We start from the raw sequence: 25,787 nt of genomic DNA, 5'->3' as shown, positions 1-25,787 counted from the left end.
TACTCCTGTAATGTCTTTGAGGTGAGCAGGGTTCAAGATGTTATTGGCAGAACTGTGCGAATAACTAACTGATTTTTCGGCCAAACCAAACAAAAAAAAAAAAAACAGGAAAGAAAATTCAGGGTCGACCTGAAATGAAAAGTTTTGGAATTTTTCAGAAAACCAAAAAAGGTGAAAAAAATTTAACTTCAGGTAGAACAAAATATTTTGTTCTCACTTTTTTTTTTTACACTCTAAAACTTATGTAACGAAATTGAAGTACCTTTCAAAATGAAAAGTATCAACAAATTTAAATGCTTTGTTTAAAAAGCTCAATTAAATATTTAGATTTTTTCCAAATTTTTTTTTTTTTTTTTTAGGGAGAGGGAGCTGGGTTTCCAGACCAAAACAATTCAGTGTGTGTGTGGGGTGGGAGAAAAAAGTTTAGTCCAAAAATTTTTGCCCAGCTCTAATCATCAATCAAGAGGGTTCCCAAGCAACCTTGTACAATCTCCAAAAGCCCTGGGGGTCTGATTCTGCTCTGAAATGGTTGTAAATTCAATAACGCCACTGAAGTTAGTGTGACTGATTTACAGCTGTCTTGCCCAGTGTGTAGCAAAATGGATGTGAAATGCTTCTGAATCAGAATTCTCCACTGCCTCACACGGAGGGTAGCATTTTACACCTCACTTTGTACAGGTGGAAACAGCTCCTCAAGGGAGAAGGCAGGGGTGGATTGATTTACACTGCTGTAAGTGAGAGAAGACACCAGCCCTGCACAAAGCAGGTAACGTCTCATTAGGGTGACCAGATGTCCCGATTTTATAGGGACAGTCCTGATTTTTGGGTCTTTTTCTTACATAGGCTCCTCTTACCCCCTACACCCTGTCCCGATTTTTCACACTTGCTGTCTGGTCACCCTACTTCTCATGCAACAGGAAGAGAGTATAACTAGTAGCAGGTTTCACAGGGGATTTTGGGAAGTCATGTAGAGTCCAAGTGCTGGTGTGGTTTGCAGAGTGGGGTTGACATATTCATGCTCATACAACAGACACAGGAGCCTTCCCCATAACTATACTGAGAGAGGACCATGCTACACTGACTTTTCTCCCTTCCAAGCTGCTTTTAGAGCAACGTGCAGAATAGAGCAAAACCCTCGCTATTAAAAAAGTCCAGCATCCTCAGGACACACAGGGAGATCAGTATCTTGGTACTGCACTCTGCAGATTTACCTAAACCAAACAGTGCGGCACAAAGGTGTATGTTGGTTTTTAAACAAGCCTGATTGAACATAGTGTTTTACCCGCTGACCGGTTCTCTTCCCTTAAGGTGAAACTAAGGAAACTATTGGAGAACATAACAAAGAGTCTCAACTGTCACCCCTTGAATAGGGCAGTCTCTTAGGGGAAACCAACAGAGCTATGCACACAGAAATTAATGGGCTGGGATATGAACTAGTAGTAGAATCATTCGCCTCCTTCTTAAATACTATTCTTCCTGACCAGAGACTGGAACTTGTATTGTTGAGCTCAATAAAAGGGCTGGTTCAGTTTAAATTCTGGTTTCTGTCTTTGATCATGGCTTGACTCCCATCATAAACCCAGCCTTGTGTATAATGTTTGAATGCTGTTTTGTGCACGAAAGCAAAGCTGCCTCTTGCCATGTGCTCTCCATGTAGGAAGGCTCAGGCTGAGACCCATCTCCATTGGAAGCAAGTTGGATGGCTGCCGACCTATTCATGGAGAGGCCTATATCCCTGCTCCCACAAGCTCCGCCCTGGAGTTTGTCAACCGAGGAGCCTCATGCCCCCTTTATCCCTCTTCTCTGACCTGGAGTGACTCCCCTCTCTTGGGGTGAGGGTATTTCAGCCTCCCTGCTCACCCCCTCTCTGTTGGCTGACAAACTCCGGGGTCACTTGTTCGCTGAGAACTGGAGGGAACTCACTAAGGCAGAGGTGAGCAAACTATGGCCCGTGGGCCACATCCGGCATGCGAGACCATCCTGCCTGGCCCCTGAGCTCCCAGCCAGGGAGGCTAGCCCCCGGCCCCTCCCCGGCTGTCCCCTCTTCCCCTCAGCCTCAGCTCACCGCGCCGCCAGCGCTCTGGGCGGCAGGGCTGCGAGCTCCTGCCGGGCGGCAGGGCTGCGAGAGCCGCCAGGGTTAGTGTATTAAATTGCTCCCCATAGGAATGTGCTCCCCATAGGAGCACCAGGACTGGCAGCCATAACTAGTACACCGTAAGTAGGACATTCCTACAGGGAGTAATTTAATAGACACCTGGGTAGGGAAGGCTGTGCCCCCCAAACAGCCTGGCCTCCGCCCCCTCCCACTTCCTGCCCCCCTCAGACCCATCCAACCCCCCCTGCTCCTTGTCCTCTGACTGCCCCCTCCCAGGACCCCCTGCCCCTAACCTCCAGGACCCCACCCTCTATCCCAGCTCCCCTGTCCCCTGACTGCCCCAACCCCTATCCACACCCCCGCCTCCTGACAGGCCCCCCGGGACTCCCATGCCTATCCAACTGCCCCCTGCTCCCTGTCCGCTCCCTGGGACTCCCTGCCCCTTATCCAAACCCCCCCCCACTTCCCGCCTCCTTACCATGCTGCTCAGAGCACCAGGGCTGGCAGCTGTAAGTAGTACACTGTAAGTAGTACATTCCTATGGGGAGCAATTTACTACACTACACCAGCCCGCCATACAGTTTCAGAACCCCGATGTGGCCCTGGGGCCAAAAAGTTTGCCCACCCCTGCACTAAGGGCTAGATTGAGAAGGAGCCTGGGCTCCTAACTCAGGGTCATAAATTCCACTGGCCAGCAGGGCACCTAGGAGGTAGGCATTACAATGCTGAACATTACACGCCCATTGCGAATCTATCTTCGCACAGAATACCAAGCACCCTCCAGCTACCAACCTGGGCTGGATTCAGACTGGGGAGCAACAGGTGAAAGGCTCCGTACCCTTTTATTAGTCCCCTTGAGTCCTTTCTCAAAGTCTGCTGGGCTAGTGAAGAAGGGAAGCTGTGCTTTTCACACACAAACACCTCTGTGGTCCCTTGCGTACACACCAGCAAGGAAGCGATCCTGTTCACTTCCATAGCGGGCTGGGGCACTGGGGCATTAAAAGCGCACGTTCAGCCCCGAGGAGGTGTGCTTAGCCTCATTTTGCAGCGGAGTAACTATGGAAGTGCAGGGGGATTAACGGCCTGTTTTCCAGAGGGGCCGAGCACCCAGAACTCCTGTTGAATGCAGTGAGCACTGGGCATGTTCAGCATGTTGGCAAACAAGCCCTGTAACATGCTGATAGTCTGTAGCAGAGCCAGCACCCAGATCACTCAGGCCTGTGCCTCTTCCACATGACTTCCTCCTGCTCTTTTGCGTGGACAAGTGAAAGGCAGGATCTGGCTGTGACTCATTCTTTCTTTTACTGTTTGTCTAGATAGTTATGGCCGTCACCAGCACCGTATCTGAGCCCCTTACAAACATTAACGCAGTTCACCTTCACCACCCTCCTATGCGCTAGGAACACATTTTATAGATGGGGAGACAGAGGCACAGAACCCATAAAGGTATGTCTACACGGTATTTTGGAGTGAGCCTTCCAGCCTGGTGGACAGACAGACAGTCTAGCAGGGCTTACGCCGGTGCTCCATAAAAAGCGGTGTAGCCAGCGATTTGAAGTCAGGGCTTGGGCTCTGAAGCCTAGGGAGGGGGGTGGGCTTCAGAGGCTCGCTCCAAAATGCTGTGTAGACATGCCCACTCTGAATTTCACCCAGTGCCTTACCCACAGGGCAGTTTCAGAAGGACAGCCTTAACTACTTCAATCTCCTTTTCGCTTTCCTGCGCCTGCCATCAGGCCACATCTATCCACCCAAGTCCTGCACACCACAGACGTTCTGTACCCTGCCTGTGAAATCTAATTTCCATTTTAATGGAAACTTGCTCATTTAAAAAAAATGCAGAGACTTTTTTTAAAGCAAAATTGAAATTGACGTGTTATTTTTCCCCAGTAATAAATTATTGACATTGATTTGGTTTCAGTACATGCCACAGTTAGTTATCTTACATCTAATCTTTAGATGGTAGGGGGAGTCAGTCTCTCTTTTCCTTTTGAATCAGATGTTTTCATGTCAGCTGGGCTTGAAAATAAATTTAAAATTCATGTCCTTCCTCCCAAAGGGACCTCTGGAAAAACGTAAACCAACTGAGCAGGAAGGAGCTTTCCAGGTGAAGCCTGCCCCCAAACAACCCTCTGTTCATTTGCGAAGGGTGAACATTAACAAAAATTACACACACAAGTTGTGGAAAGGATACAAACCCTCATGCTTCAGGGCACACGTCAACCTCTAACTAATGGGGGTCAGGAGGAAACTTTCCTTGGGGCCAAGTTGCAGAAAACTGCCTATTCCAGAGTATCTTGCACCTTTCTTCAAAGCAGCTGGTACTGGCCAAACCAGGGATGCTGCTAGTTATGGTGTAGCCCACACAACTGACTTTGTGTAATAGAATGTGTGCCCTCCATGCCTCGTGCAGCCCCGAAATTCTACCTTAGCCTCTCAGCATGCCCATGGCATGCCAAGCATGCTCCTGCAGCTCAGAGTGTTTTGTTAAAGCAAAAAGATGGGAGTCCCACCCCGTGTTTTGGTGCCAAGCCTCACTCCCGCACAGCTGTCCTCAAGTCTGATCCCCACTCATCCCTCTTTGGAGCAGCGTCCTTGTTTTCCTACACGTGTTAGATGCTTTAACAGATGGCTGGTGCGATATAAATAAGTGTGAGTGAACACTGCCATAGAGAGGGAGAGAGTCATTGGGTGTTTTAGAGCCAAGGACAGGGAGACAATGTTTTGGGTTCTATTCCCTGCTTTGGGAGGGAGTGTGGTCTTAGTGATTAAATCAGGTTGTCTGGGAGTCTGGAGTTCTGAAGTTCAATCCCCTGAGTCACTGTATGGCACTGGGCAAGTCACCCAAGTCCACTGTGCTCAGTTAGCCATTCAGTAAAATGGGTATAGCAGCACCTACCTCCAAGGGTGTTCTGAGGCTTAATATTTTCGGTGAGGCCCTTGAACAAAATGCACGATAACAGTGCTAAATATTATTAGACGGTGCTATTGAGTCACCACAGCCAGAGCGAGCTCAGGCAGATGTAAACGTGAAGGTAAATGGCTTAAGGAGAAGCGAAATCTGGACAAGGCTGTGGAAAAGGAGGGAATAAAAGATTTGTTCAAGTCCCTTTAATCCCTTCCCGTATATGTGTTAAATGACAGATGAGAACAAAACGGGAAGAGGGAGAGGGAAAGCAGTTAGTGCAGAAGAGTGTTGGTCTTTTTCTTGAAAAACTTTGTATTTTTCAGCTCTCATTGAAATTTCAGGTTTTTTACCAGTTCTAATAAATAAGCCCCTCAGTACGATTCTTTAAGATTCTCCTAGCCAAGAGATCACAGCCACAGACTGAAGCCGTGATGTCACTACTGTAAGATACAGGATCGGAACACTAACATTAATAATTAGCATCTTGCTTTGTAGGGTCTGAGAAGGCTTTACAGAAACTAACTAGCTGTGCTGACTGATGCCCCCCTTTCCATGCTGTTTTATCCCCATTTAAAAAAAGGAGAAACTGAACCACGTATAAGGGAAGTGAGTTACACGAGGTCCCCCACAACTGCAGTTTTCAAACATTTTGAGCTGAAGCCCCCACTTTGAGTTACAATTTTTGGTTGAGCCCCCCCACCCCATGCAGACAAAAATAGACACAATACTTGCCCCTCCTCCCTCAGGCTTTCAGGGTGGGGGAAGGCACGTGTGACACCCTATGGGGGAGGAGGCAGCGCTGGGAGTAGAGGCTGCCAGGAGCGGAAATCGGTGTGGCTGTGGTGGATGTGGACACTGACTCCCAGCGCTGGAGATGGTACTCCCTCTCTGAGCCTCGCCACATGGGGTGGGACCGAGCCGCCTGGCGTTGCATCTCAAACCCCCTCCCCCACAAACATTCCTCCGTGCCCCCATAGAATCATAGAACATCAGGGTTGGAAGGGACCTCAGGAGGTCATCTAGTCCAACCCCTGCTCAAAGCAGGACCAATCCCCAACTAAATCATCCCAGCCAGGGCTTTGTCAAGCCTGACCTTAAAAACCCCTAAGGAAGGAGATTCCACCACCTCCCTAGGTAACCCATTCCAGTGTTTCACTACCCTCCTAGTGAAAAAGTTTTTCCTAATATCCAATCTAAACCTCCCCCACTGCAACTTGAGACTATTACTCCTTGTTCTGTCATCAGCTACCACTGAGAACAGTCTAGAGCCATCCTCTTTGGAACCCCCTTTCAGGTAGTTGAAAGCAGCTATCAAATCCCCCCTCATTCTTCTCTTCTGCAGACTGAACAATCCCAGTTCCCTCAGCCTCTCCTCATAAGTCATGTGTTCCAGTCCCCTAATCATTTTTGTTGTCCTCCGCTGGACTCTTTCCAATTTTTCCACATCCTTCTTGTAGTGTGGGGCCCAAAACTGGACACAGTACTCCAGATGAGGCCTCACCAATGTCGAATAGAGGGGAACGGTCACATCCCTCGATCTGCTGGCAATGCCCCTACATATACATCCCAAAATGCCATTGGCCTTCTTGGTAACAAGGGCACACTGTTGACGCATATCCAGCTTCTCGCCCACTGTAACCTCTAGGTCCTTTTCTGCAGAACTGCTGCCTAGCCATTTGGTCCCTAGTCTGTAGCGGTGCATGGGATTCTTCCGTCCTGAGTGCAGGACTCTGCACTTGTCCTTGAGTCTCATCAGATTTCTTTTTGGCGCAATCCTCTAATTTGTCAAGGTCCCTCTGTATCCTATCCCTACCCTCCAGCGTATCTACCTCTCCTCCCAGTTTAGTGTCCTCTGCAAACTTGCTGAGGGTGCAATCCACACCATCCTCCAGATCATTTATGAAGATATTGAACAAAACCGGCCCAAGGACCGGCCCTTGGGGCACTCCACTTGATACCGGCTGCCAATGAGACATGGAGCCATTGATCACTACCCGTTGAGCCTGACAATCTAGCCAACTTTCTATCCACCTTATGGTCCATTCATCCAGCCCATACTTCTTTAACTTGCTGGCAAGAATACTGTGGGAGATCATGTCAAAAGCTTTGCTAAAGTCAAGGAACACCATAGGAGGGCACACCCCACCGTTTGAAAACCTCTGCCTTAATTACTTATGCTAAACTATCTGTTCGACCTTGTATTTAGCTGTGACACTCTGAGTACCTCTCCCAGACCTGAGGAAGAGCTCTGCGTAGCCCGACAGCTTTTCTCTCGCTCCAACAGAAGCTGGTCCGATAAAAGACAGCCACCTTCTCTCTCTAATATCCTGGGAGCGCCATGGCTATAACCAAACTGCATATGAAGTCAGTCACTCCATGGCAGAACTGGGATAGAATGCTCCAGAATTCCCTATTCTGAGCCCTACGTGACCCCTCCAGTTTGCGTTTTCCTCCCTGAAATATATTTTTGTTTTAGGTTAAGCTCAGTGAACCCTCAAAGCAGAAAAGTGTTGGGAAAGAAGTTTTTACTTAAACAAAAGAATTAACAAATTTAGCATTTGTGCAGGGCTGAAAATTATTGAGATAGGTGGTGGCTTTTCTGCAACCTCAGCCCTGGGAGAAAGCAGTGCAAGAGAGACCAAGATTTAACAAAAACAACGAGGACTCCAGTGGCACCTTAAAGACTAACAGATTTATTTGGGCATAAGCTTTCTTATGACTGGGAAAACACTGATGCATCTGAAGAAGTGGTTTACCCCCCACGAAAGCTTATGCCCAAATAAATCTGTTAGTCTTTTAAGGTGCCACCATACTCCTCATTGTTTCTGTGGATACAGACTAACACGGCTACCCCTCTGATACAAGATTTAAGAGAAAACCAGAAAAACTAATTTTTGAAAATACCAATAAAACCCAATTTTGACTCCCCCCCCCCAAAAAATGAGCCACCGTGTTCCAAAAGTAAACACTGAAAATCAGAAATAATAATAAGAATAAAACATCACTCAGAACATACCCAGGAACTGTTTATGTTGAATTGCTGTTTCTTGGCAACTCAGGGTGTGAATATCTATATGTACCTAGCGATTGCACATTCCATGGCAACAAGCTGCAAGCCCAGGATTAGTACGGCTCTGGGTTGTGTCCCTTGGGTCAGAGAAGAGACAGATTTAGTTTGCTATGAATACACAGAGGGATTCTTCATTGAGGCTGCTGGACACACACTGACCGTATGGTTCTTTCTGGGTCTGTAACTCCCAGAGTAAGGGCTTGTGCTACCTAATGTCACCAAAGAGGGTCTTCCCTAAACTCTGGCTTGGGCAAAGTTGGTAAAGAGAAGGGACTGCCAACTGCACTATGCAAAGCAGAGCTGAGATGAAGGAGAAGCAAGGCTAGGAGACAGGAAATTCCCATTCAGATACACCCCGAGGGAAACTACTGTATAGAGATGGGCCTAAACCATAAAAGCCTGGATTTCCTTCCTGCAGTTCAGGAGTGTCCAGCTCTGGGATTTTGCTTCATACCCATCTCTGAGCGTTGCAGGAAAAAAAAAATTACTGGCACGTTCAATGGTTTTCATATAGGAACAGAGAAAGCCTGGTTTACCTCCCACTCACATTGGTGTAAATCAGGAGTAGTCAATGGGGTTAATGAGATGTGAGGAGAATCTAGGTGAGAAGATGAGAAAGAGCTGTGCTGCTTACCAAGGCATTTCACACACTGTATTGCAAGGCCCTGCGTGGGTGAAAATCAGATACCTGATTCTATAATATACAAGGCACCCTGCGATTACAACTCAAACGGCCAGAGCTGAGTTAACTTTAATCTCTCTATCTCTGGTCCCAGAGCAGCGTGGAACCCTGGGTAATCACTCGAGGAACTAGCCTGTGGGCTATCAGTACCGGAGTTAGATTAAAGCTAGCTCAGGTATGTCTATTCCAGGTGTGAAACACCCCCCCTGCTCCCAATTACAGTACAGACATATCCTAATACATAAGAGCAGCTGTTTGCTTCAGAAAAAACTATATACCCCCTACCCAATATGTTTTGATAGAAATGTATCTTTAAACACTGTAGAATTTAATCTCTGGAAATTGTGAGCTGCCCTCTAGAATTCTACCTCCGGGATACAATTCTCTAAGAATGAGCTCACTGGCTACTAAATTCAATAGTCCTGCTCCATAACCTGCCAGCATGTCTGGTGCATGGGCAGGGAGAGATCAGCTGACAAGCTGGCAGGGAGGATGTGATACTTTTTTCTCACAAACGCACGCGAGCTGACAGCCCTGGTTCTATGCTCTTATCGTGGAGTTAAGGAGGTTGCAGGATCACATTTTCCCCCTTGTATTTCTCGTCAAATGTTCATGTCAAGAAAGAAAAAAGAGACGGTGGTGATAATGATATAATTGTTCTCTGCACAGTGATACCGTTATTATATAATTACAAGATATGTTAATATGAAATAATGGTATAATTTCATCATATGTTTAGACATTTCCATCTAACTGAAATGCTTTCATGGCCCCCATTACCATAGTATTGGAGCATTGTATTTATTTTACTTTTATTGTATTTATACTCTCAACACCCATGTGCGGGGAAATATCTCAGTTTTCTTTCCGATGGGTTGTTGAGGCTCAGAGACGCTAAGGGTAAAAAAAGCACCTGACTGACGTAGGCTCCTAAATTCAATTTTCAAAAGTGACTTAGGGCCAGGTTTTCTAAGGTACTTATGAACCTAAAGGTACAGGAAGGCGCCTAGTGGGATTTTCAAACTCACCTAAGCAGGTTTGGCTTCCTTACCTGCTTCGGCAGCTATGTAAGTCCTCCTAAGCACATATCTGCATCCTGGGTGTCTAAATACCTTTGAAAACCTGGCCCTTCCGGTCCCAGCTGTCTAAGTCCCATTGACAAGACCTAGGCCGTAGTAGCCTTAAGGTATGTCCCCACTAGAAATGTTACAGTGGCACAATTGCAGACGCACAGCTGTGCCGCTGGGGTTCCTGTCGCTATAGTAACTCCACCTCGCTGAGAGATGGTAGCTAGGTTGATCAAAGAATCATAGACTATCAGGGTTGGAAGAGACCTCAGGAGGTCATCTAGTCCAACCCCCTGCTCAAAGCTGGGCCAACCCCAACTAAATCATCCCAGCCAGGGCTTTGTCAAGCTGGGCCTTAAAAACCTCTAAGGATGGAGATTCCACCACCTCTCTAGGTAACGCATTCCAGTGCTTCACACCCTCCTAGTGAAATAGTGTTTCCTAATATCCAACCTAGACCTCCCCCACTGCAACTTGAGACCATTGCTCCTTGTTCTGCCATCTGCCACCACTGAGAACAGCCGAGCTCCATCCTCTTTGGAACCCCCCTTCAGGTAGTTGAAGGCTGCTATCAAATCCCCCCCCTCACTCTTCTCTTCTGAAGACTAAATAACCCCAGTTCCCTCAGCCTCTCCTCATAAGTCATGTGCCCCAGCCCCCTGATCATTTTCATTGGCCTCCGCTGGACGTTTTCCAATTTGTCCACATCCTTTCTGTAATAGGGGGCCCAAAACTGGACGTAATACTCCAGATGAGGCTTCACCAGTGCCAAATAGAGGGGAATAATCACTACTAATGTAGCCCAATATGTCGTTAGTCTTTTTGGCAACAAGGGCACACTGCTGACTCATATCTAGCTTTTCATCCACTGCAATCCCCAGGTCCTTTTCTGCAGAACTACTGCTTAGCCAGTCGGTCCCCAGCCTGTAGCGGTGCATGGGATTCTTCCGTCCTACGTGCAGGACTCTGCACTTGTCCTTGTTGAATCTCATCAGATTTCTTTTGGCCCAATCCTCCAATTTGTCTAGGTCACTCTGGACCTTATCCCTACCCTCCAGCTATCCACCTCTCCCCTCATCTTAGTGTCATCTGAGAACTTGCTGAGGGTGAAATTCATCCCATCATCCAGATCATTAATAAAGACGTTGAACAAAACCGGCCCCAGGAAGAATTCTTCCGTTGACCTAGTGCTGTCTACACTGAGGCATAGGTGGGCTTAGGTTGGCTTAACTATGTCTCTGAGGGGTGTGAATTTTCACACCCCGGAGTGACACAGCTAGGTGGACCTAACTTTCTAGCGTAGGCCAGCCCTGAGTGATGGCCTAAGATCCTTGCCCAGAGCAAGGAGCTGAACCTGGGGTCTCCTAAGTCCCAAGGCTATCCCCTAACCTTCCTTTCTTCTCCCTGGATTGCTTTTCCTCATCAGTATGCCTATGCGGTATTGCCTCTTTCCCCTCTGTCTCTCACACTCGCTCTGTGCCTTTTCCTCCTCCAAAGGACTTGCCACATTTATTCTGGTGTCTTGCCTCCATCAGGAGCACTCCAGCAGCCAGTGTCATAGACAAATTGATGACAATTAAAGGTTTCAGAGTAACAGCCGTGTTAGTCTGTATTCGCAAAAAGAAAAGAGTACTTGTGGCACCTTAGAGACTAACCAATTTATTTGAGCATAAGCTTTCGTGAGCTGTAGCTCACGAAAACATATGCTCAAATAAATTGGTTAGTCTCTAAGGTGCCACAAGTACTCTTTTCTTTTTGACAATTAAAGGGATCTCTAGGCCATTTGGCTGGATTTTATTTCATCATTATGACAATTATTTGTCCATTTCATCATCTGGACGGTTTTCACAGCTGTGAAGCACTAACAGAGAAGGAAAGTTCTCTAGAGTGTGTTGCCAGAAAGTTGATTTGAGATGTAAAAGCGGTTATTTATGTCTGATTGCAATCCGCTATTAACGAATGAAACTGCATAGCCCAGCAAACAATGGGTCTGCTTACGTCATGACTTCAAATCCTTTAAAGCTGCACTTGAGCACTGAGTAAGGGAAGTAAATGCCCAATTTTCAAACGCCAAACCAAAATTTTCATACTGGGATGAACCCACAATAAATCCATAGCTAGGCACCTAAACGAAGAAAACCTCACCTTCAGAGGGGCCGATTATCCTTCTCTTACATCAAAGTCAATAGGAACGTTTGCTCTAGGAATTATCTTGGGAAGTTCTACGGCCTGTGTTACGGAGGAGGTCAGACTAGATGATCATAATGGTCCCTCCTGGCCTTGGAATCTAGGAAATCTGCAGGTGCTCAACCCTTAAATGCCTACATTTTGGCACCCAAGTTTCAAATTTTTGCCTTGAAAGCCAAAGGTATGTAGGTTTCAGAGTAGCAGCCATGTTAGTCTGTATTCGCAAAAAGAAATCCGATGAAGTGAGCTGTAGCTCACGAAAGCTTATGCTCAAATAAATGTGTTAGTCTCTAAGGTGCCACAAGTACTCCTTTTCTTTTTGCAAAGGTATGTAGGTAACCCTCAAAGGTATGCAGGCTCCTAACTCCCATAGATTTCAATGGAAATCAGGAGCCTAAATTCTCTTTGAGGATCTGGGCCTCAAGTCCTAAATTTTCAAAAGCAACTAAGGATTGCAGGCACCTTCATTCTTGTCTGCCAACTCCAAAGGCCTTAAAAGGGGCCAAATTTTCAAAAATGCTGAGCATCTGTTCTCCAATCCGGTCCCCTTAAAGCATCTCATGTCGGGCAACCGCAAGCTGGGGCAACCAAGTCCAGGGACACTTTTGATAAGGTTGTTTGCGAAAGGGTGGGAAGCTTCTTGAAGCGCCTCCGTGACTCCGAAGTGCCAGTCCCTTGGACTGTCAATGGTATTTGTGATAGTGAATCACTTGGACGGCTTCAGAAAAATCTCTTCCTTACTGTGGACAGAACTTGATAAGTTTATGAGGAGGATAGAATGGTGGGGTTGCCTGTGATAGCAGGGACGGCACTCGATGACCCAGGAGCTCCCTTGCAGTCTGGTGTTATGATTTTCCAAAAGTGCTGAGGGATCTGCAGGTTATATTGAAGCTGAAGATGCTTGCCACCCTTCCAAATCAGGCCATTGAGTGCCCAACTTTAGGTGCCCAGGCATAGATTAGCTAGGTGCCTAACTCACATTGGAAGTCAAGGGGAGTTAGGCCCCTAACTCAGAGAACAGAAGGCATGAGGGAGCTGCCTGCAGGAGACTCGAAGCCTGGAGCTGGCTTGCTGTATGAGCCAGCCAGAAACATGGCATAGGGAAGGAAGCTTGAACAGCTGGCTCCTTATAAAGGGAGCTGAAGCAGTCCTTGAGGGGTGCTGACTCTGGGAAATCTGTGAGGGAGTAGTCAGCCCTGAGCTGGGCGGCTGCAAGCCCAACCCCAGAGCAGGTCACCTCTTAAGAACTGATAAAGAGACTTTTCCTCTCACCCAGGCTCTGAGGTAAGAGCCAGGCCCTGGAACAGATTGTTGGGACCGAGTTTTCCCTCTGGCGTTTGTTTTATTTGAGTCAACCCAGACCCCAATAAGGGCATTGTTTGGATGAGCAACACATGAAGTCTGGGTAAAAGGGCCTAGAAGAGAGAGAATAAAGAGTGGGGCAAGGCAGAGGCACCCCAGTCTCTGAGGGGGGGCACACAGGCAGTGTCCAACTTGTTTACAGTGCCTTAAAAAATACCTCCTCTCCCGCATGCGGCTGAAGACAGAGTCCTAGGGTCCAAATTTTCAAAAGTGGCCACTGATTTTGGCTGCCTCAATTTTAGGTGTCCAGCTTGAGCCACCATGGACCTGATTTTCAGAGGTGCTGAGAACCAGTGGCTCCTGTCGACTGCAGGTGGGGTTACAGGAGTTCGGCCCTCTTGCAAATCAAGCCTCCGGTGTCTCAAGCTGGTACCATAAAAATTGAGACACTCTGAATTAATGGTCACAACAAGGACTGGGAATAACGTATAGTGTAGCTTGGCTGGCTGATGACAGAGGGACGTCAATCAAACACCAATGCAGCAGCTCGGAGTATTTGTGAGCTGGTCGGCTGGAAGAATTCGGCTCTGACTGTCAGCTTGAGCGCTAGGATCAGCAATAGAAGGGCTGACAGACCACATAGTAATGCGGGAATTTATTACAAAAAGCCCCACATTGCTATGCCTGTATTTCCGCAGCTGTGAATAAGTCTAGTGTAATCCCCTTCCCATGATTCCTCCTCTGCGATGAGATTCTTTACCTCTCCGAGCTTTCAATGGATTCATTTTCATAAACACAGAATTTTGTCTCAGGATCTGAGTCCTGAAAGGTATGGACTGTTCTTATAGGACGCTGACTGCCCTCAATGCTCTAACATCAGTGGAAGTTGAGGGTGCTCAGCACCTAACAGATGAGCTCAGGACCTTGCTGCGTCAAGCCCTAAATGGGTTTACAAAGGAGACCAGTGCTCAGCCATCTCAGACGTAGCATGTGCTACCATGCAGTGGGGGTCACAGCTCATTTCAGTCCATTAAAAACACAACAGCCCTCTTGCTAATAGCCTTAATGGTAGCCACCATATAGTAAGCACTAATGTTTTGAGCCATTACCGCAAACTCGAAGTGAGCTCAAGGCAAACTCCTCGATCCAATTTTGGGGTTGGGGGGGAGAAAGGGAGGCATTTGCATCAGAACTTGACTTCATACACTGAGGGTGAAGAATGGTCCCATCTTCAGAAAGGTCTGACCCCAAACTCCAGATCTGAATACGCCTCCAAATTTGAGGTGTTCAAAGTCTGGATCCAAATGTTATGGCTTGAGCCTATCTCTGCTGTAAAATGCTGCCAGGTCCATTTTACAGGGGAGCTCACGGACCACCAAGGAGGGAGTGCTTCTTTTTTCTCTCTAACAACACTTCCTCCCCCCTTTGGGAAACTTAAATGTTGAACAAGGGCTTTGAAGGAGAACACATCCAGTCCTCAGAGAGAGGAGGACTGTACTGTAAGCTCCGTGGGGCAAGGGCTGCCTAGGAGCTGTGATACAAATAGTAATACAGATGCAGCCTGGGAGTGCATGTGAGGCAGGAACACAAGGGCAGAATAAAGAAAAGGAAACCTTGAAACTTGAGCTATTCTACATCCCAATCCCATAGGGAGGAAAACCAAAAACAAAGGAGAATGGGGTGAAGAGATAAACATTGCAGCCTTAAAATGGCCAGAACAACAATAGAAGGTAACTTTGCCCAAGGCGTCACTGAAGCTGTGAATAGAAAGGGCCAAGTTCTCCTCTTGGTTATTCCACTGCAGCCGTTTGGGGCAGCGCTACTGGACAAGAGGGGAGTTTGGCTCAGCCTGGGATGCAGAAGCTGAGTCTCCGACCAGTAAACAAGAGAAACGTCCCTTTGGAAACATTTCCCATCTGGGAGGAAAGGGAGAGTTTCTCTTTCCTCCATTTGACACGAGACGTGTGTTGTTTAATAACTTCTTGTTTTGCATTGATCAGCCCGTCCCTTCTGCATCACTCATGAATTCCTATGGAGACTGTAGCTTCTCCTAAGGCTGCTTAGTAGCTTGAGAGATTCAAGACAACTCAGGATCCATAATACAGAAAACAGACTGTGCCTATCTCCCATTTTATTCTGGGAGGGTTTAAAAGCCCACGCTGAGCTGCAGAAATATTACATTCGACTTGTGATATAAAAGAGCCTACTTTGCAGACAAGTGAGTGGCAGGAAGCAGAAATCTGGCATAGTACGGAGTTACTGGATGTACAGATGGTGAGACTCCTCTGCATGTGTCTTTCATTCTCCAAGTATGAGACATCATATGCACCAGTACGCATGCTGAAACCAAGAGTCAGTTTCCTGGGGCCAGAAAAGGACATTTTTCCCAAGCACTTGAGGCAAGCGGGAATTTTTGCCATTTCCAATTAATCCTTCCAAAATGGCTGGCTAACATCTGCATTGCTCAACCAGATTTCAGAAAGGTGAATTTCACCCTCTGTTTTTGTGGTAGTAAAAGCAGCCTGCCTTATGTACTATGGTTAGTTAGTTGTATTACAATATCACTAACCAAGACCAGGCACAACTGCTGGGCAGTGGACTAACATTTCCAAGTCTATGCCCCAAAGAGATTACAATCTAAATAGACAGGACAATTTTTTTTCTCTTTTTCATGGATGAGAAACTAAGACAGAGAAGTTAAGTGATTTACCCAAGATCACATGGGGGAATCTGTGGCAGAGCCAGGATTTGAATCTGAGTCTCCTAAGCTCCATTCTAGCCTTAATGCCACTTTTTCCTTTCCCAGAGTTTTCTTGTTTTGCAACACATAACTGAAACCTTACCTTTTTCATTGCATTTGAGAAAACAGATCACGTGATCTAAAAGATTTTACACATTCACCCTCTATAAAGTGGTTCTCAACCAGAGGTCTTCCAGGAGGTATTGTCAATTCATTTAGATAGGTCTAGTTTTACAGCCAGCAGCTACATAAAAAGTACTAGCAAAGTCAGTACACCATTAAAATTTAATATCATGACTTGTTTATACTGCTCTGTATACTATACACTGAAATGTAAGTATTAAATAAATCAATTGGAATATAAATATTGTAATTATATGGCAAAAATCAGAGTCAGCAATTTTTCAGTAATAGTGTGCTGTGACACGTGTATTTTTGTGTCTGGTTTTGTAAGCAAGTACTTTTTAAGTGAGGTGAAACTTGGCGTTTACAAGACAAAAATCAGACTCCTGAAAGGGGTACAGTAGTCTGGAAAGGTTGAGAATGACTGCCCTATAAGACGTCACAGTAATATCCACAGCTTTATACAGTATTTCCTGTTATGGCAGGTGTCACCAGTGGCACCATTACACACAGTTTTACAAATTCTTTCCCTCAGCCTACAAGCACTGATCAGCTTTTGAAGAAATGTTGCACTATTGTTTTTTGATGATGTTCCATTTCAAGGGAGCTGTGGCAAACAGAGAGGCTGCTCTCTGCCTTAATCTCTCTAACCAGAGTCAATTCTTGCCCTTAGGAAGTGGACATTCATGTTTTGGCTGAGATTCCTGAAAAAAGGATTGCCTGCATGCTGTTTGTGACTACCTCTGTTCAAGGACTGGTGTATACTGCGTAAATAAACAGTTGCATTAACAATACACCAGACCACCGCATCACTGATTTCTCCTCCAAACTGGAAGCTATCCTGCAAGGCATCAGCATCTGCTACTTCAGGGCAGCTAGCAAGGACACTATTTTTTCCTTCAATATTATTTATCTTTACCAGTGATAAGCCCTTTCGCATATTATCCCTGCTTTTTGAGCTCTTATGAAATTATTTATCATTGTCATTATTTAAAGAAAACCACCAACAAATCTACGAGATATATAGATTTCCCCCCTTTCCTCCTATTTGGCTTTATTCTAAAGAAAAAAATAAATAATCAGCAAGTTCCTGGAACAAAACTCTGGGAAACTGCAACCTGCCTAGAGAGATTAATGTTGATTACAAAATATACACACAAGTAACAGAGGTTTTCTTACACAGAAAGGAGTAATGGCTCTGGCTGCAATTTAGCACCACATTTAACATGAACACCTGCTTGACTAGCTCAGCAGACACAAATTACTATTGTGGGTTTAGGCACAAAATAACCCCTCTTTTTGTATGGCAAAAGCATCAGATGCACTGAGGTTTGGGCTTGACAAAAATTGCATACCTGAAGTCAGGAAAAGGAATTAACACTATATAATAAAATAAATTGCATGTAATTATATACTCACCATGACAAAGGAAGTAAGGGAAATGAACAAGGAAAAACTGCCAGATCAGCAGCAGTCAGACTATTTCTCCCCCAAATTCCTTGCAGCATGAATCCACTGAGGAAAACCATGTGGTTATTACTTACCTTGGGAGACACCTCAAAATTGTCAGTGATATCTGTAACCCATGCCTATGAATTGCAGCCACAGAAAGGGCTGAGAGGGTCACCCCATTCCTATTCCCATGGGGGCATTCAAAGAGGAAGGATGGTCCGGTGGTTAAGGCAACAGGCTATAACTCAGACAATGTTGGTTCAATTCCCAGCTTTGCCATAGTCTTCTTGCATGCCCTTGGTCTGACTTGTTAAAGGTATTTAATTACTGCACTGCCATTGATTTCAATGGGAGTTAGGTATCTCAATACCTTTTAAAATCTGGCTCCTTCTCACAATGGTGTCTCTGTGCCTCAGTTCACTATCTGTACAATGAGGATAAACAACACACTTCCTACTTCACAGAGATGCAGTGTGGACCAGAAATTATTAGATGCTCCAATACCACATTGATGGGGGCCTTAAAGTATCTACAGATTCATCCCTTTGTCTCTCTGCTGAGATTACTCATTAGCACCAGTTGAAAAGAGATCTATAGATACTTGTCTGTTAGGAACTGGATTAAGCAATCACTTTGTACCGATCAGATGTAGCGCTGGGCGCACCACTTGTTGAATTTCCTCTCTGTTCTGATTTATGAATGTATTGCGGTGGTTGTCACATTTATTCCTCACTCAAAATGATGCAAAGAACTTCTGCAAATCATTCTTCATCCCAGACTGGCTAGAACTAGATAGGGAAACCAAGCTCTATGCGCTTCCATGGGAAAGAGCCTCCCCAAAATGGTAAAAGCTATTAAAGGAGGAGTTTGAAAAAAAGACTTGAGAAAACACCAGTTAATTGAGAAACCAACAACTTTATGCCACCAAATCACTATCAAACAAGCCAATAAGCAGTACTCTTTTTGCGGGGGGGAGGGTGTCTAACATGGGTGTATGTGTGTGTTGCATCCTCCCTCTGCTGCCTGGTCCATATAGAGGCTAACAGAGATAGTACTTTAGCTCAAATGGTGCTTTAACATTGCAGGTCATGGGTTCAAACCCCATGAACAGAGATCATTACAAAATAAACAGATCTCAGCTATTCTTGTGCTGCCAGATTCTGCTACCTGCAATCCCATGGAGAAGATCCTTTACTATGTTAACAGTTTCATTGAAGAAGAATCCATGTCTTTTACGTGCCACATGCGCTGCTTCATTTTTAAAGCCCTACTCTCTCTCTCTGTTACAGGTACATGGCTATTATCCATCCATTGCAACCAAGATTGTCAGCCACAGCCACCAGGGTGGTCATCGGCATTATTTGGCTCCTGGCTTTATTGCTGGCGTTCCAGCAGGGTTATTACTCTATGACAGCAGAGCTTCCAACAGGGTGGTTGTTCTGCTGGAATGGCCGGAGCACGACACCAGGGCATATGAAAAAACGTGAGTCTTTCCTTTTCCTACAGTGAAAAGCAAGGCGGGAGGGGGGAGGCTACACAGCATAGAAAGGATGCATTCTACAGAGGGAAAAAACTGTGAAATATACACAGACACAGAAGCAGGCCGGGAAAGATGGGAAGGGGTGCAGGCTCCTGGCAATCACAGGACATTTGGTTTGGTGGGATACACCCATCTGATTTCAATGTATGCCACCTACTCAGTGCTGTGGGAGGGTTCCTACCTTCCCATACAAATATTCCCACTATTATATTCCATGACGAAAATGTCTTCCCGCTCTTCAGTTTGTTGAGCCCCTGAAGCAAGATTCAGTATCATGGTAATATTTTAGCCCTTACACACTATAGCTCTTCCTTCACTTGAGAATCTCAGAGCACTTAAAGGAGGTTATCACTATCCCCAGTTGAGGGAAACCGGCACAGAGAACTGCGGGGAATTGCCCAGGACACAAAGTGGTGGAGCCATGAACAAAACTCAGGGCTCTTGACTCTGCATTTAGCACCTTAGCCACTGGACCATACAGCCTCTGATCTAACAAAAGCATCCAATTCCATTTACAATGCAGCATATGAGCGTACAAGTAGTTACCAATTTTCTTTTTTTAATTCTAAAAAGGATGTAAGTAAACCCTACAATCTCCCATGGTACTGCATCCATCGTATGTTTACTTTACACAACAATAGATTTATTATCTCTTTCAGGCAAGGTACATACACTTAAGGTCAAGAACTTTTAAATATTCTCTCTCATGTACCCCTTCTTAGGCAGTTTGAATAGGAGGGAGGGAAATGAGGTCAGTACAGAACAATAGGTTGGTGTTCTCTGAAGGCCTTCCATACAAGTATTGACCAAGCTTGAACGCAAAAGAAAGTCATATTGGCTGATCATGACGAAGATGCTGTTTGCTGGTAATGTATTTTATCCCTACTGAACTAATTGGGCCACACTTATCCATGCTCTAATTCCAGAGCTACACCAAAGACAAATTTGGCTCATTGCACCAATGTGCAATTCAGTAGTGTTATGCAGGAAACTGTAAATTTCCATTTTGCAGAGAAATTCCCCACTTTTTAAATCTGCTTTTGTTCTGATCAGAACAGAGACCTCAAATTTCAAAGTATCCACGACATGATTTTTTTTTAAATTGTTTTGGGTTAATTGAAAATTTTCATTTTTATTTAGATTTTTTGAGTGTTATATTGTTTTACATTATATTATAAGTGATAAAATAACTTTTGAAACAAAAAATCAAAATGTGCCATTCAGCAGAGATCAAAATGTTCTTTATGCTTCATTTAGATTTTTCCCCCCCCTAAACAAAACTTTCATTGGAATGGACACATTCCCACAGAACATTTAGACAAAGCAACATATTCCAATGGAAAATTCTGTTGGAAAATTTTGATGAATTTTCTACAGTTTAACTTCTATGATCAGCTTGGGAAGACTCCAACTAAATGGAGATAAAAATACAAATAAATAAAACCAACACAGATTATTGGTGGCCAGATTCCAATAACTCATGGGTAAAGTGCTATTCAGAGTGAGTAAGGTTCTCATTTGTAGATTAAGGAACTGTTCAGCATAAGGGCCCTAGGTAACTAAATCCTATTGAATACATGGAAATATAAATTAAACTGGATGTGGTACTACCGATGATCAAAATGCTACACCAGAGCCATTGCTGTGCCTGGCTGTTTTCTGTCCTTTAAAGCTAGTTCTTGATGGAAATTTCATTGAAGGGATGATAGAATATCCTGTCCTATCTCTGCGGAGGAAGATGGATTGTTTCATTGCTCTTAGGGCATTATTTATGCTTGTAGTTAATGCAGCTTTATTTTGTATGGCACCTTTCATGTGAACTGTGTCTTAAAATGCTTCATAGAGTGAGTACAATTCTGGAAGGAAATGGCAAAATGGAGCTATACCAGAAGGACGCTGACAAAATGGAGGAAATTCAGGGACAGGTAACTAAAATGATTAAGGGTTTGGATTTAAGGAGGAGAGATGAAAAGAGTTTGGTATGGATGGCTTGGCTAAGCAATGACTGAAAGGGGCATGAGAACCATCTCCAGGTAAATACTTTGAGGCGGTAGAAGAATTGGCGAGGGTGGGCCAAGGGTGGAAAGCTAGGAGTAATGGCACAAAGTTAGGAAAAGGAAATACTTCATTGTCATGAGGAATGTTAGCCTGTGGAAAAGCCTCACAAAGGCGGCCATGCAAACTTGGCAAAGCTCCTAAAACCGTACAGTGCCGTACAGAATAGTTCTGCGTTGGCTGGGAGGGATGGAACAGCTGACTGAAAAGATCCTTTCCAGCGCTTATGTCCATGATTATGTGCCAACAGCAGCCATTTCTCCATTATACCTGACCCTCTCTTATCTTGAAATGCAGATATGCTCCTTTGGAGTGTATGGGCTCCCCCAGGATGCTATTATGACCCTGCCATGCAGGGTTTAAGCCCTGCTGAACCTAAGCTCACAGAAATTCAGATTCATAGGACACTAGAACAGCTGGGTCAAACATGCTTTGCTTATAAAACAAAAATCCTGTGGCGGAAGCCAATAGATTTATATTAAAAACGACTCTGAAAATCCTATTGAATTCAATAGCGAATGAAATCCTTCCTAAGGGCATTTTGAACCATCTTCTAAAATTTTATAGCAGGGATAGGATTCTCTTTTAAATTCTCCAGCATGGGTAAGAGAAAGGAGATGGCCCCCTACATAAACTTCTGTAGGAATGTTCCTTAGGACTTGACCAATCTATTTCTAAACCATCAACCCAGCCCTAATTAGTACTAATCAGCCCTTTAGCCTTATGCTGCCCCATCCTTGGGGCCAATCTTGAAGAGGGTCAGACTCAAAGTCAGAAGGGACCATTGTGATCATCTAGTCCAGGGGTTTTCAACCTTTTTCTTTCTGAGGCCCCCCCTCAACATGCTAAAAAATGCCATGGCCCACCTGTGCCACAACATCTGGTTTTCTGCATATCCAGTAGATGAAAAGCCACGTGTTAGGTGGTAGCAAGCAGGGCAATTGCCCAGGGCCCCCACCATAGAGCTAAGTTGCTCTGGCTTTGGCTTTCAGCCCTCAGTGGGGCTCAGACTTTGGCTTTTTGACCTGGGCCGCAGCAAGTTTAACACTGGCCCTGTTCTCTGGTTTATTTTGTGGAAACCTGCTCATGGCCCCCCAGTAGGCCCCAGATCCCTGGTTGAGAACCTCTGATTTATGTGTCTAACACAGGCCAGAGAACTTCCTCCAACTAATTCCTAGAGCAGAGATTTTAGAAAATCATCCAATCTTGATTTAAAATGTTGTCAGTGATGGAGAATCCACCACGACCCTTCGTAAATTGTTCCAATGGTTAATTACTCTCACTGTTAAAAATTTACACCCTATTTCCAGTGTGAATTTGTCTAGCTTCAACTTCCAGCCATTGGATTGTATTAGACCTTCCTGTGCTAGATTGAAGAGCCCATTATTAAATACTTATTCAACATGTGGCTCGTAGTAGATGAATCAAGTCACCCCTTAACCTTCTTTTTGTTAGCTAAATAGCTTGAGCTCTTTTAGTCTATCACTATAAGGGATGTTTTCTTTAACCATTCTCTGGGTCTTCTCTGAACCCTCTCCAATTCATCAACCTCCTTGAATTGCGGACTCCAGAACTGGTCACAGGATTCCAGCAGCGGCCGTACCAGTGCCAAATACAGAGGTAAAATAACCTCTCGGCTCCTACTTGAGATTCCCCTTTTTATACACCCCAGGATCATATTAACTCTTTTAGCCACTGGGTCACACTGAGAGCTCCAGAATGCCTCCTTAATTTTCACTTAAGCCACTTGTGAACGAGTAGTATAACCGTCCCAAACTCATGCCAAGAAACAAACACTTTAACATCAAATCACCCAGGTGCTCTCTCTCTATGTGAATATTATAAAGCCTGAGCAAGACTGGCAGATGAAAGACCTGGTAGGAGTTTATCTAGCATGCATATATTTTCCTCCTACTGAGGTTCCTTCTAATTATTTCTAGCATTTCAAGGTTCTGGGTGACCCCACTGCTTTGACAGCAGTGCAGCCATCTTTGTTTTGCACCTCTGATGTCAGGGAGGCTGGCTGTTTCACTTCCTTTCTGTAGAAGCTTAATCAGAGGGTGAGTGAAATGTCACGAGTTCAAAAAGACATTAGCGATCTAAAACCCAGAGGAATGATCAGCTAGGGTTCAGGTTGCTAAACTCATTATCAAACTGGTTGAAGCCAAAGCAAATATTTCTCTAAGAGCTATTTAAAGGGTATCAAATCTTGATGCAGCGCCCCAAATCAGAGACAGGTAATGGCCCAGAATTCATAGTAGAGATGATCTAGTCAATTATAGTGACTGGGGAACTTCAAACATTGGGAGGTTCAGATAATTAGTATTATTTATTATTTGTATTTATGCACCTAGAGTCCTGACTTAGGCCCCTTGTGCTAGGCACTGTGCAAATACATAGCGAGACAGTCACTGCTGAGAGACCTTTTAGTTTAAAAATAGACAAAATGGAATGGATGGGAGGCAAAGGGACTTGCCCAAGGTTACACAGAAGGTTAGTGGCAGAACTGGGACTAGCACCCAGATCTCCTGACTCCAGCCCAGTGCCCTATCTACTTGACAACACTATCTCATGCTAGTTTCACGGATTGAATCCTTTGCGAAGTGTCACTGTGAGGCAGATTAATCTACTGATGTGCGATATGAGCGAACGTATCTATATTATTGCCATTGCATAGATCGTATTACACTTGGCGACTCTTTACACATCATTGATCGATGGATTTGTGACAGTGAAAAGTTTGGGGAAGCCATGAAGCTTTTGGCTGGATTGTCTTGGATGGCTGGAAGCACATGTGGCCTCAGCATACAATTCATGCAGAAAAATAAATTAAGCATAGCTCTCAATATTTCCTTAGCTACATTCTTTCTGCTCTACAAGCCACAAACAAGTACTACAAATAGGTGAATTTATCTGGTCATGGTTCTATAAAGAGAGACAATGCCTCTCGCTCTGAGCGCCAGAGACTGGGAAATTCGTTCTCTTGTCAGTCTGTCAACCGGAAGGCTCAATGTGCCCCCTGCGTTTCATCCCCTAATTGCATTTTGTTAGTTACAGTGACAACACACTGGCTCAGAGGCCCTGGGCAATTCTTATGACGCTGGTGAGCAGCAAACAAGTTACTAAGGAGGAGAATGTTAATTACGCCTTTCATGACAAAATTAGCCACTGCTAAGATGAAAATGCTCTGAAATCCCAAGCACAGCTACTCACAGTTATACCAGCTTTGGCTCTACCTGCTGCAGCAGAATGTGGTTGCATAACGGATAACAACAACGACATCACAGCTTGTTAATTATTCGTATTACCGAAGCACCGAGGAGCTGCAGTCATGGACCAGGACCCCATTGTGCTAGGCGCGGTACAAACACAGAACAAAAAGACGGCTCCTTGTCCCTACAGCTTCTGATCTGAGTACAAGACAAAAGACAACAGGAGACAATAGGATAGACATGGAAGCACAAAGAAATAATGCTGGTCAGCCTGATAGGCTGGCTTATTCAGACCCGGCTCAACACAGTCCAAATCTGCGTGGCGGGTCGAAACCGGGAGGGCGGCTTGGTGGGTCAGTAATAATGTGCTTGTTTTGGAATGGAAGATGCGATTTCAGGTGTTGTTGGGTACGTTATCCATAACATGCTGGATGGGAAGTTCTGGGTAGTCTTTGGCGCATTGTAAGTTCTCGTGCTGTGGTTATATCTCGACAGATAATAGGTGCAAAGGATAGAGCCCCCATCTTGTAATTATGGCCTACATTAAAAAAAAAAAAAGGTAGGGTGGGATAGCTCTGTGAAGACTTGCTGGAATTGGGCAGTATTTGGTGACTTCGCTTCACGGGATTATGGCCCGGATACGTCAAGGGAGCCTAAGGTAGTGAGGTTCCCAAACCCTTTAGGCTCCTTTCAAAAACCCAGCCAAAATACACAGTATCCCTGGCATGGAGTCATGAAGGGAAGCAGAGGCAATGCGTGGGGGGCAAATGGGATCATGTCCCCGTCCCGAAATTTGATGCTTGGCTTGTACTGACACGAACACTGCTGAAGCTGGTTGCCCTCACCCCCACTATTCTCAGGCGTGGGTTGTCTCTGCAGGGAAGCTTGCCCTGCCACTGCCCACACGAAACACTCTTATGCAAAGTAGAGGAGCTCAGGCTCTGATCACAAACTCATCTGAGGGGGGCAGGAGGAAGAAACTGAAAGCAAAGATCAACTTCCGATGAAACACTGCCATATTCACCTCCAGCCTGTCGTACGGTTTCAGTGACTGACTTATTGGCAGGCGGTACGTAGCTGGCTTGTTACTCTGTTCAGAAGCATGCACTGTAGTCTAATTAAACCAATGGGTTTTCAGAATTTGGCAGGTCATTAACCTAAATCTTTAGACTCAGCTTGGAGGCAGAGTGAGGATCCAATACTTGTTAACAGCTTGGGGGGCCTTAATCACCAGATCCCGGAACAGATTATTTCTTGCATTAATAAATACCCAGAGTAAGGGAGCCTGGACTCTGAGCAGCCTCATTTCTCTGTGTATCCTTTGCCTTTGACGAAACGAAGCACTTCCACAGGGTTA

At 45.2% G+C, this 25,787-nt stretch overlaps 1 protein-coding gene and 1 long non-coding RNA gene across 2 annotated transcripts in view; one reads left to right on the top strand and one right to left on the bottom strand.

Moving 5' to 3' along the window:
* LOC122463863 overlaps positions 1–25,787 on the bottom strand; it is a 171,412-nt gene that overhangs the window by 7,367 nt on the left and 138,258 nt on the right. The gene's annotated exons all lie outside the window — the stretch shown is intronic.
* Positions 1–25,787, top strand: part of LOC102929631 (substance-P receptor) — a 93,446-nt gene that overhangs the window by 23,505 nt on the left and 44,154 nt on the right. Inside the window, 2 exon segments of the mRNA XM_027829668.3 lie at positions 18,913–19,046; positions 19,049–19,106. Coding sequence (XP_027685469.2) covers positions 18,913–19,046; positions 19,049–19,106 — 192 coding nt within the window.

Source organism: Chelonia mydas, chromosome 26 (genome assembly GCF_015237465.2).
Source record: "Chelonia mydas isolate rCheMyd1 chromosome 26, rCheMyd1.pri.v2, whole genome shotgun sequence".
NCBI classification, from domain to species: domain Eukaryota; kingdom Metazoa; phylum Chordata; order Testudines; family Cheloniidae; genus Chelonia; species Chelonia mydas.
This window is presented reverse-complemented; position numbering and strand designations above follow the sequence as displayed.